Here is a 12,184-nt window from a genome sequence, read left to right as displayed (position 1 = left end):
TATCGAAGGCAGAAAAGAGATTGCAAGCCACCTGATGATGACAGAATCAATCACCCTCCTCAAAAGGATTTGCTTTGTGTGTGTGTTCTCTTTCATTCTTGTGGATGCAGACAGGATATTGAACAGCAGCTGGGCTCCTTGATCTTGGCAACAGACATCAACAGGCAGAATGAATTTTTGACCAGATTGAAAGCTCACCTCCAAAATAAAGACTTAAAACTGGAGGATGTACAGCACAGGCACTTTCTGCTTCAGGTAAACAACAACCTCAAAGCTATTATCCTTGCTGGGTAAATACACTTAGGGGCATGATCAATAATTTTAGCACATTTAAGAGGGAGTATCTCCCATGGTTTAAGTTAGAGCAGTGACCTACTTTATTAAAAGCCTTGTGAGACACAGGAATTTTTAAGTGGTTTCCAAGCAAGCAAAATCTGGGTTTCCAGTAGTTGATACTATCTCATTTTTTTCCTTGTTTGGGAACTGCTTCACCACAAAGTTGTTCCTCTGGGCAGTTGCATTCAATAAGAACCTACCACATGTGCCTGACCTGTGGTAGCGCAGTGGATAAAGCATCAACCTGGAATGCTGAGATCGCCGGTTCAAAACCCTGGGCTTCTCTGGTCAAGGCACATATGGGAGTTGATGCTTCCTGCTCCTCCCCCTCTTCTCTCTCTCTCTCTCTCTCTCTACTCTACTCTCTCTCTAAAAATGAATTAATAAAAAATAATAAAAAAATAAATTTTAAAAAGAATCTACCACATTTTGTGCCTTTATGTAAAATTGACCACTATGATACCTGTGCAATTTCAAAAGGCTGTTGCTATAACACAAAAGCATATTATGTTAACTATAGTCCAAATTAAAAATTGAGAAGCAAGCAAGTAGCCTTCCTTTATCTAAAACCTACTTAATCAAACCTTGCTTTACTTCCTTTTACTACCTAAACTCATTATTTTCCTCTGAAACTCAAACATGTTTACCTAGTTTTAACATTTTTAGGCCACCAATAAATAAATTGTTTTAACTCACGAATTGATCATATGAAGCCCACCTCTTTCTGCGTCATTCATGGCAAAAAGCATTTACGACATGAGAACAAGAGGAGGAATGGGTCCCAGAAGTAGAACTCTGACTTCGTCTACAAACCAGAGCCTTTTTCTTATTTTCCATTTTCTCTTGTCTTCCTTTTGGCACAAAAGACTGAATGGATGGGTCCTGGACTCATCTAAAAATTAGACCAGCTTTTCCCAGGAAGACGGAGCCGCACAGGGCAGACTGAGCTTGCAGTCTTTTCTGCTCCATGCTGCCCTCTAGCCATCCAAAGTCCAAAGTGGCCCGTCCTTTCCAGGAAATGCTCTCCTCCCTGCTGCAGCCCTGTATCCCTTTCTTCTTTCTTCCCAAACTCCCTGTTTCCTCCTCGACTGCCACAAAGATCAATGCTGTGTCTGATTTTAGAGACTCGGGCCAAGTTGTGAGTGGCTGAAACATTTGGCCTAAACGGTTGCATTTAAAAGGAAAGCTAGCTTACGCACATGAATCCCTAAAGGGCAGAATTTGGAGGAGACTTACGCCCCTTACCTATTCCAATGTGTACTGGCGCCCCCATTAACCAGGAAATATAGAGGCAACCAAACTTGCAACTTGATACAACCCAGGTTCTCCCAGACCCCAGGACTGTTGGCAGTTCTGTGATCATAGGGAACTGGGTCAAAACAAACAGACTCTGCTGCTGGGCAGGGCACACCACAGGAGTCCGCCTGAGTTGCCATCTCTTTGCAGCTGGTGGTAAGGGGCAGAATCTAGTTCTCTGGGAATTCAAGCGAACCTTCCCAGGGCCAACATCACTGAGAAAGTGGGCATCCCAGATTTAAGCTAGTGTGAGGCAAGCCAAGAGGCCTTGACTTCGTTCTGCAAACAAAACACTCCCAGACTTGATATGACCTAGCTCCCTGGCTGCCAACCTGAGCTTGCTTACACCCACAGGCATGGGCACATAAATGCAAACACTTAATTTAAGTGATGTATGTAGTTGGGCATTTTGGCCACTGTGAAAATGAGGCCCAAATGATCTCACTTAATCCTTCCTGGCCAGGGCCCCTGCGGCCTCCCCGCCCGTGAGAGGTGGGGCAGCAGAAGGAATCAGGACCGTGGCTTTCTTTGGCCGGCCTGCCCCAAGTCTCTTCCAGAAAGCTCCGTGTCCTTGGACGGTGGCTCTTCTCTCCTTCTCACTGCTATAAAGTGAGAGTTCTGAATGAGAGGTTTGTGTGGCAGCGAAGAAGTGCCGTTTCCTGAAGAAACAGGTCAGGGAGGCCCTGCATGAATATGGGCCTGGTACCGTGGGGCGCACTGGTGGGTTGGACAGCCCCCTGGGGCTTGGGAGCATTTGCTGCTATGAGATCACCCTCTGACAGTCTCTCCCTGCCCTGTCACTTCTCAGATTGCCTTGAAGTGTGCCGACATCTGCAATCCTTGCAGAATCTGGGAGATGAGCAAGCAGTGGAGTGAGAGGGTCTGTGAAGAGTTCTACCGGCAAGGTTAGTTGTGATCCGACAGCCGTGCTGTCACGGCCCCTTCATTTCCTCCGTGTATCCTAACGAACAGGAAATGGCTAATCTATCATGACATTTGTTCTTTCGTCAACTGTTGTTGTCCTAACCTTTCTCTTCACCTCTCTTGCAAACCATCCATCCCTTTTTTGGAACTAATTTAAAAATAAACAACATTGACTTATTACAAAAAAAGGTAGTAATAAGGTGCAATAAAAGTGAGTGAAAACGGGAGGTATAGATATAGATATAGATGTGTAATTTATTTTAATGGCTTTCCTCTGTAGATATAAAAATGTGAGGGATAGTTTGATTTTTACTATGACCTTCATTTTAATGAGCTGAGAGCAGCCTAAAGGCTAAATGCCATTTCGGGTCAATGTTTTCCACTCTGACAGAAGGACTTAACTCCTTTTGTGTTCTCTTCCTTCATTTTCTTAAATAAAGCTAATGATGAAATAGAGCACAGCTGACCAAGAATTGAATTCATTCTCTCAAAGTCAAATGGCCCCAAGTTAGGGTGTAGTTTTTAAGAGATTAACCTCGTTCAGAAATAAGGCAATGACTCTGAACAGGATCTGGACGCTGGGTGGGATGTCGGCCTTAAACAGAGCCTCGTTTCTTCAGGCCCGGTTTCGGTGCTCAGGAAGTTGGTTCAGGCACAACAGTGCCCTGATGTTAGGGACGGGATCAGGTTTGTGAGGCTGAGAACAAATAAAGCCTGAAGTGTCCCACATACCAGCTCTGTGAGGAGGTCAAGTGGCAACAGTGAGCCTTTTGGAGAAGCCTCCATCGAAAGATGTGTCAGTGGCATTGTAATGGTCCCAAAGACAGAAGACAAAGCAGAGTGGATTGGGTTCACGTGGAGACAAAAGACTCTGCTCAGCATCACATTCACTCAGGGGAAAAGTGCTCACGTTGCTCCCACAACTCTGTGTAAGTTCACTTCAATTGGGTGTAAATGGTTACAAATCAAAAGATCAGTTCTAGTTGCCCATGATAGAAAATCTCCACTGAAGGGAAAAATAAAGACAAAGAGAATGAAATTGGAGCAGAGAGGTTGCAGATCAGATAAGATACATACTTTCTTTACTGTATGATATAGAAAATATTGAAATAGCACAGTGAGAGAAGGGCTGGGTTCTGTAACTCAAACAGTGGGACAGAGAGAAGATTCTACTCCATCCCTCTTGGTTTTGACTCAGTCATGTGCTCCTGTTGGCATCAGTTGCAGTTAAACCCCTTCATTTGCTTGTCTTGCACCCTTATTTGGATTATAAGCAACTCGGGGACCATGTCACTTAAGCAGATTGTAAGGTCCACACATTTGATGAATGAAAGTTTTTAACTAAGTGAAGTAAATGGGATCAGCCAAGAAAAATAACCCCTAAGATCTCTTTACCAAAAAAACCTGGTTGTTGTCCTCAGAATATGTGCATGCATAGCATCATAAATTGGAACAACCTAGAACATCTGTTACTCTCATCACTGAAGGTGAGCTTCCATACCCTTTGTTCTGGCATGGCTTCTGGCAGAGAAAGAAGAATAGAGAGGGCATGTTGGGTCCTTGCTATTTAATTGCTTTATGATCTAGCAAAAAAGTTCAGCCTGTTTAAGAGGAGAAGATCTCTTGTTATCCAAACTACAGTGTGTCCGTAAAGTCATGGTACACTTTTGACCAGTCACAGGAAAGCAACAAAAGACAATAGAAATGTGAAATCTGCACCAAATAAAAGGAAAACCCTCCCAGTTTCTGTAGGATGATGTGGCAGCATGTGTGCATGTGCAGATGATGATGTAACACCGTGTATACAGCAGAGCAGCCCACGGCCATGCCAGTCGAGATGTGGACGGTACAGAGGAAATTTAGTGTTCTGTGGCTCACTAAATTCGAATCCGTGACCAAAGTGCAACGTGAATATCGGCGTATTTATAACGAAGTGCCACCACATAGGAATAACATTATTCAGTGGGATAAGCAGTTGAAGGAACCCGGCAGTTTGGTGGAGAAACCCTGTTCTGGTAGGCCATCAGTCAGTGATGAGTCTGTAGAGGCTATACGGGATAGCTACCTAAGGAGCCCTAAAAAATCTGTGCATGAGCCCTCATTGAACTGCACTGAATAGGTATGAAACTGGGAGAGTTTTCCTTTTATTTGGTGCAGATTTCACATTTCTATCGTCTTTTGTTGTTTTCCTGTGACCGGTCAAAAGTGCACCATGACTTTACGGACACACTGTACATGTCATCCATATTGAGTTAATATTTTTAAAATTCTATAACATGGCTTTTGTCATCTTGATTAATCTTATTCTGGCTTCCAGTTTTATATTTGAGCTTCCAAAGACTGCTAAAAGTCCCAGCCCAAGGATCTTTAATGATTTGTGATGTTGAGCAAATCAAGGCTGAGCAAATCAAGATAAGAATTAGAAAAACAGTGTTAAGTTCTGCGAATGGGGATTAGGATTCTACCCCTCCTCTTGATGCTTTAATGAAGTAGAATCTCTGTCCTGTTGCTGCTATAGGTTGGTATGGTCTCAGTCAACCAAGATCCTAGTTTTTTTGGACATCTGCTTCCAGTTTGTCTCATCTGCAGTAAAACTGTGATTTTTCTCTATGTACTAAATCCCATTGGGGATGTCATGAATGATACAAAGAAGTATAGTTAATGTTTCATAACCTCAAAATACTAAGCAATAAAGTTCCCGGAGGAAAGCAAAACTGCGCAGTTTGCCTCTTTGGATTCTCTGCATTGATTAACAAGTATCTAAAACATGTAGTGCTTTATAAATACATGTTGAATAAGTAAATGAACAAATGACCTAATTGGAAGACCTCTAACTGTAGAGGTAGGAGAAGATCTAGTGCTGAGGGAGGCAGAATCTGAGCTGAGTACTGAAGAATAAGTAGTGTACAGCTCCTTCCGATAAGATAGCCACAAGACATATGTCACTAGTTAAATTTAAATTAATAAAAATTACATAAAGTTACAAATTTAGTTTCTCGGTATTTTAAATCATATGTTAAGGGGCTATTAGATTGGGCAGCGCAGAGAACATTTCCATCATTGCAGAAAATCCAGTTGGATAGCCCTGGTCTACATAGACAGAAGTGGAAATGGCAAAGGCACAGAGGCAGGACCATACCCTGCCTCACTGACCAGCTTGTCCCACAGAAGGGGAGAAATGAGAAGGTCGGTGGAGTACACACCAGGCAATGGAACATGGCACTTTCTCATACAATGTGCATGTAGGGCACCATATGTGATTGAAGTGGAAGAAATGCTGAAGGAAGAAAACTAGTTAAGAAGCAAAAAACTAAGAATAAGTTATCAAGAAACCAGATTAGAGTTAGGCAGAGTAAAAGGAAGTGGGGAAGAAACATATTCCCAGAGAGTAAACAAGATTTGTTCCCTCAATATGGAGTATGAAGGGAAGGGAAAAGTCAAAGACAATCCATCCAAAGTGTCAAGATTGATTGAAAAAACCATTAGGAACACAAACATGAAGGTGAGGCATAGAGTTGGCTTTAGAGGAATTCATCTGAATATTCAACAGTGCCATGCCCTGCTCTAGGCTACTATCATCTGGCTTCCCTGAACTCCTCAGGTTAAGCCAGAGTGACTTCCTCATATCACTCTTGAGAATGACCGGGGCACAAGACACCATAGGAAGCATGGCTACAGTCCTAGAGAAAATGATGGCAATGTGGCATCTCTCAGTTTCTACCTCAGTGGATAAGTGCAGACACTCTGGAGTCTGACTGCCTAGGTTAGAATCCAGGCTCCCCTCTCTCCTAACAGTATGACGTTGGGCCAACATACTTTCTTTTCATTCATCTCAATTTCCTTCTCTGTAAGACGGGGGTTGTCATGAGGTTGCTACAAGGACTAAATTAATTAGTTGTAAATAATTAATTAATTACATAGGTAAAATGATTGAATTAATTACATAGGTAAAATGTTTAGAACAGTGCCCAGCAGACAGTGAGCACAATATAGATATTATATTTTTATCTCCTCTAGTTTAAAGGCATACATTCACAACTGGAAACCCACTAATGTCTCTGAAGACCAGCTTGTCTACTAATTAACCAGATTGTGTTTCCCAATGCGACAATTAACCACAAATTTTTCATCTTCAGGAAGAATAAAAAAAAAAGTATTTTGATAAAGCTTTGCATAATGCATTCCTCCTTTGTTTTTTTAGTTGGCATAGATATTAAAAATATATATCATTCTGGATTTTTAATTTTTTTAACCTTCAGTTGCATTAGGTAAAATTCTAAGGAGTCAGAACAAAAGATATCAGACCCCTATTTCTGATTAATTTTGCAGCTGCAGACGAAGATGCTCTTCAAATGAGACCTCCTGGTCCCTCGCCTCCATTCCTTACCTACTTATTATTTCTGGATGTTCAGGTGAAACAAGATGAGGGTCAGGAAGAGTGAAAAGAGGGGGAGAAGCATAAAATCTGTTTTCTTAACCTGTAACTTAAAGCCAGAACTTGCATTTCATGTTAGGAAATTGCTCATTAGTTGTGTCCATGTTTTTATAGAGCTTGTTCAAAAGTTTATTTTAGATCGAGAGCTCAGCTATTGACAACGACCCTCTTATAAATGGTCACTGACACTCTGATACTTTAAAGTTCACAGTAGCTACCAGAGCAAGGCAGAGCTAACTGAAGCTAACGGCTTCCTAATGATAACAAGGCAGAGAATTCTGAGACTACCTTTTCCAACTAGGTTGTTAAAACTATCAACGCTCATTTTTTTTATAAGTTCTAGATTACCAATGTGTTTCTTCTTTCTTCTTAGGTGACCTTGAACAGAAATTTGAACTGGAAATCAGTCCCCTTTGTAATCAACAGAAAGATTCAATCCCTAGTATACAAATTGGTGAGTTGAATTCAATTTAATTTTAAACAATGTTTTTAGGCACAAGAGTCACAAAGAAAAGAGGATCTACATACAGCTTCTAAAAGACCCAAATGGGAGAGTTAATCAACAACCCTGTGAATGGCTGGGTCCAAATAAACACACAAATTATGACTAATCGACTAGGTAATTACCAATTGAGAAGTTATGAAAAGTAGAGTAAAGGTGTTGATATAGGCCCTTGACTAACCTTTATTAACTTTGTATTTCAGAATTAAATCAAAACCAAATAGAGTAGAAGGAAAGTAATAAGAATCAACGATTCATTGCTGAAGAGTGGATTAGCTCATGTTCTCTTCAGGACTTAGAGGGTGGGATAGGAAGTCAGCAGACTCAGCCTTTAGGACCCTTCTTATTTGGACAACAACTAAGCGTCATCTCCAACATTCAATTCCAAGAGCCCAGACCCAGACCCACGCCCGCCATGCTATTCCTGGTGGGCCTGGGGTCCCATGCTTCTCTACTCTCCTTCACAATAAAAAAAATACCTTTAGTCTCAGGTGTCAATTGCACTAAACTATAAAAATGTGATGTTAATGAATCTAAAATAATTATTACTTTAATTAGTTATATATAAGATAATTAAGCAAATCAAACTGGAAATTTAGTGGGGGAAATATTTTTAACCCAGGAAGAACTGAGGAGAGGCATGAAGACATAATACAATCTACAGAGATGTGGTGTAGAGTTGGGCGCCTGAAACCTGTAGAGTTGCGTTAGCCTGTGTCAACTCAGTAAAATTCAACTAAATTATTTTTTTTTTAAAAGAATTTCTATCACTCCTTAAGCACTCTACCAATTCCATCTATGTATAAAGTGAATCTTTCTTTTCCTTGCAATTCTCTCCAATTAAGACCACTCTGAACTTTAAATTAACTCTTTTACTTATAAACTGTGGCCGTGGCCCTGACATGCACCCATTCACGTTTTTGACAAGTTTCCACAGGCCTCAGACTCACAGTGCTGCAGACCCCTCCCAGGCTCAAAGCTTAATGAGCCTTGACATTGGGAGGGAAGGGAGCACCCGAAAAAGAGAAGCTCAAAATTAAGAAAATGTGAAAATGATATGCTTGTGATCACTGAGGGTCAAATCTAAGCCACCTCCCTGCTAAGTGTGATAAAGTCATCCTAAGGAAATAGAGACAAAATTAATCTAGTTACAAAGATTGGAATGGAATCTACAAATATTAAAATACGTATGTTGAAATTACCTTTTTCTCCAAATTGCCCTTAATATCATTCTTGTTGTTTTTACAATTAAAGTGATTCATCTACCCAAAAAAGAGAAAGGGGGTGTGATTAAAAAACAAAACAAAACAAAAGAATTGAACCCAGAAGGAATCCAGGGCAGATGAAGTTATAGAATTGCTGGGAAGAGAGGCAGAGGGGCCTCAGCCTCGGGCTTGCTGACCCAGCTCCCTCCCACCAGGCTGCTTTTCTTGTGCAGGGTCTGTAAATGTGACACAAAAGAAATAGACCACTACCCAAATCCTAATCCTCAGACTTACTTTGTTCAGCTCTGGCTGGAGAGAAATTGGCCAGGCACCTGTTAAAGACATTTTGAACCACCAAAGAGAAACATTCCCTTCATGTTGTTTAGCATGCAACCAGGATTTTCAAGATGAACCTGATTTCAGAGATTCTATCCTGTTGTCATGAGAACACACTTATTTTGTCAGATCATATGTCCTGATTTTCAGCTCAGGAAAATGTGGTTACCATAGATACCTGTTTTTAAAACGGGATGGGGACTGAGTGACTAGGAAGATCCCACGGATGCTACACAGGCACACCAATAAGAAAGAGAAGGTGATTATAGAACAACCCTTAGACCATAAATCTTCCTCGGTCTCTGTTCCACATCTCCCAGCTGTATAGTTCAGGGTTGGAGGGTGTGGTGTGCAGGGACAGATCAGGCTAAACTGGAAAAATCCAAACAGATAAACAGAGTCTAGTGAGGGCTACGGGCTTCAGCCTCCCGGACAGAGTTTTCCAGTGGGTCCTAAGTAACGCAGCCATTTCTTCTGTCTTGAGTCCCCTGGGACTGGAAGTGTCCCCTCTCTTCCTCTGTGCCAGCCCACAGTGAGACTTTCCTGAGTGCTGTCTCAGGTTTAGACCTGACTTTCAGTTTCAGGGATTTCTCTTCTCCCCAGTGGAGCTGGGACTTCCTCTCTCCCCTCTGTACCTCACCCCTGGGGCTCCCCTCTTTCCATCAAACTCTGCATTTTGTGAGGAAGGAATGGGGAGGATTCGTGGCCCTGCGGTGACGAGATCGGCCTTGCCTGTTTTAGGTTTCATGACCTACATCGTGGAGCCGCTCTTCCGGGAATGGGCCCGGTTCACGGGAAACAGCCCCCTGTCTGAGAACATGCTGAGCCACCTTGCACACAACAAAGCCCGGTGGAAGAGCCTGCTGCCCAAGCAGCGCAGAAGCAGCGGCGGCGGCGGCGGCGGCGGCGGCGGCGGCCCGGACCACCCCGACCGCGGGACTGAGACCGAGGAGCAGGCTGTGACTGAAGGCGTCGCCCCCTAGTGCCCGCCAGGCCCGTCCCCTGCTCTGCGCCCTGGGAGAGTGGGACCCGCCCAGAGCAGAGGCCTCCGGCGAAGACACAAGCTCTGCGGGGTTCTTGCCCATACGCCCAGCTGCTCTTGGGTTTCAGCCCGGGGCTCTTTGGAATGCCGCCTTTCTCCTACTCCCCTGCCTCCCTCCTTTTTCCAAGTGTACAGAAGCCATTCGTCACCTCAGCATTCGCTGCCGAAATGGGCAACTCCATTCAGTAACATGGGAGCTGATTCCAAGGGCAGAGCTGCCCCTCCAGGAGAGGACTGAGGAGAGAGAAAGAGAGAAAGAGGTGCTCCTGCCGTGCCCCCCACGGGCCCTGGGTCCCACTGTGACGGGCAGCAGTGCTGAAGCCCAGAGCATTCTAGCATTTGCCATCTGACTGCTGATCTGCATGACAAAAACACCAGCATATTTGGAACTCCAAGGATATTGGTCTTAAGTGCAAGAGCACAAACGAGAGCGTGAGAGAAAGGACCTTCTATTTTAATAATAATTATTATTATTATAAAATAATAATAAATCTTTTTAACTTTTATATTTTATGCACTAGACAATGGATCTAAAACTTTGGACTAAGATTACTCGGTGTACCCAAACTTGAACAGGGGGTTCATTGTTTTGTTACTGACTTTACGCCACTTGGGGTCAGAGAATGGGCATCTTCTCAATTTAAGAAACCATGTTTCCTATCCGATCCGAGGGGAAGGTGCTGTAGAGTTCATTCCTTTGCACCATTAGCCAATCTGTCTTTTATCAATAACTCAGTTTCAGTGACATGTTTATATTCACACATGTACATTTTCTGTAAATACCGAACGCTACTGATTCCCATGCCGAGATACATGAGTATTATGGGATTGCTACCTGTATAAACAATGGCACTGTGAACAGAATCCTGTTAGTTTTAATACAAGAGAATGCATTTGTAAATATGGTATAGAGTTTATTAATATACTGTTGTTTGCAGATAAAGGCCTTAACTTTAAAACATCTTTCATCCTCTGAAAGCTGCCTAACGTAAATCCTCACAGATGTCCTTCTGAACTGCCTTCCCCTGTCCATCTTTAAGCTTCCCAGCTAAAGTCACAAACCAAAACTGAATAAAGTCTTTGAGGAAATATTTCGGAAACTTCACGTGCATTCCGCTTGAGCCCATAGTGTTTAACCTATGGCACCAGGCAGCGTTTCCTCAGAGTAACGAGTCCCTTCAGAGAGCCTGAAGTCACTTCCCAACGCAGCGATGTTGCACATTCTGTCTCAACAAGCCGGCTGATAAGCTTGTGTGTGTGTGTGTGACTCTTGTCATGGAACATGGCAGTGTGTCAGCCTTGCAGGAGACATAGCAGGTCTCACAAACCTTCTATGACCCTGTCATCTAACCATCAGGGAAGTAAGTCCCTGGCTCCCCTTCCACACCTCCATCTGTTATGACTACAGTACCAAAGCACCTTTGGTCTATGGTTGGCGTGCATTTCTTTGGTGTTAAGAGTGACTGGATTTTTCTTTTTCCTTAATTTCATTGTGAACAACTACCCACCTGTTTAGCTGAAGTTAGCAATATTTAAGTAAAGAAAATATTTCAGTTTTCTGACAGCATTTGCCTTCCCGGCAGGTCACTATGCTCATTCCTGGTTGCAGCTAGCAGGATTTTGTCGCCATTTTTTTTCTGCAGACGCTTGGCCGTAAAATCAGTTTGGTACAGCAGTCCTCTCTAGTTGGCTAACTTTGCACATTGGACGTTTTCTTTAGGAGTTCTAGCATAACTAATGTTAGGCGAGAATTGGCAATGCCACCTTTACCACCTTAAACCAGGAGGTAGTGGAAGGTGATAATCTGATTATTTCGGCCACTATCAAGCTGTTTTGCAAGATAGAAGGACAGCTCTCATTTCCTAAATGCAACCTTTTTTTTATTCAAACATGCAATGAAAAGTTAGAAACTTGACTGGATGGTAATGAGTTCCTGTAGAGAGACTGAGGCTTGGAGAGTTGAGGTTTAAGGGTAATTTTTGAACGTTGGTTATAGTTTTTGTTACATGTGGAGAGACTGTCAGATGGTACTAAAGAAAGTGTGAAAACCTTACAAAACGGATGGATGATAAGTTGAAATTGTTGCTAGGAGTAAGAAGGGAAGTTGT

General features: G+C 42.7%; 1 protein-coding gene across 4 annotated transcripts in view; it reads left to right on the top strand.

The window, feature by feature from the left end:
* The window catches only part of PDE7B (phosphodiesterase 7B), a 333,453-nt gene extending 321,975 nt beyond the window's left edge, over window positions 1–11,478 (top strand). For all 4 annotated transcript variants that reach the window (XM_066373165.1, XM_066373164.1, XM_066373168.1 and 1 more), the window contains 4 exons: window positions 111–255; window positions 2,441–2,537; window positions 7,365–7,445; window positions 9,776–11,478. In XM_066373165.1, coding sequence (XP_066229262.1) covers window positions 111–255; window positions 2,441–2,537; window positions 7,365–7,445; window positions 9,776–10,017 — 565 coding nt within the window. In that variant the 3' untranslated portion in view covers window positions 10,018–11,478. The remainder of the gene's footprint in view (window positions 1–110; window positions 256–2,440; window positions 2,538–7,364; window positions 7,446–9,775) is intronic.
* Window positions 11,479–12,184: the final 706 nt, after the last annotated feature.

This window comes from Saccopteryx leptura, chromosome 3 (assembly GCF_036850995.1).
Source record: "Saccopteryx leptura isolate mSacLep1 chromosome 3, mSacLep1_pri_phased_curated, whole genome shotgun sequence".
NCBI lineage: Eukaryota > Metazoa > Chordata > Mammalia > Chiroptera > Emballonuridae > Saccopteryx > Saccopteryx leptura.
This window is presented reverse-complemented; position numbering and strand designations above follow the sequence as displayed.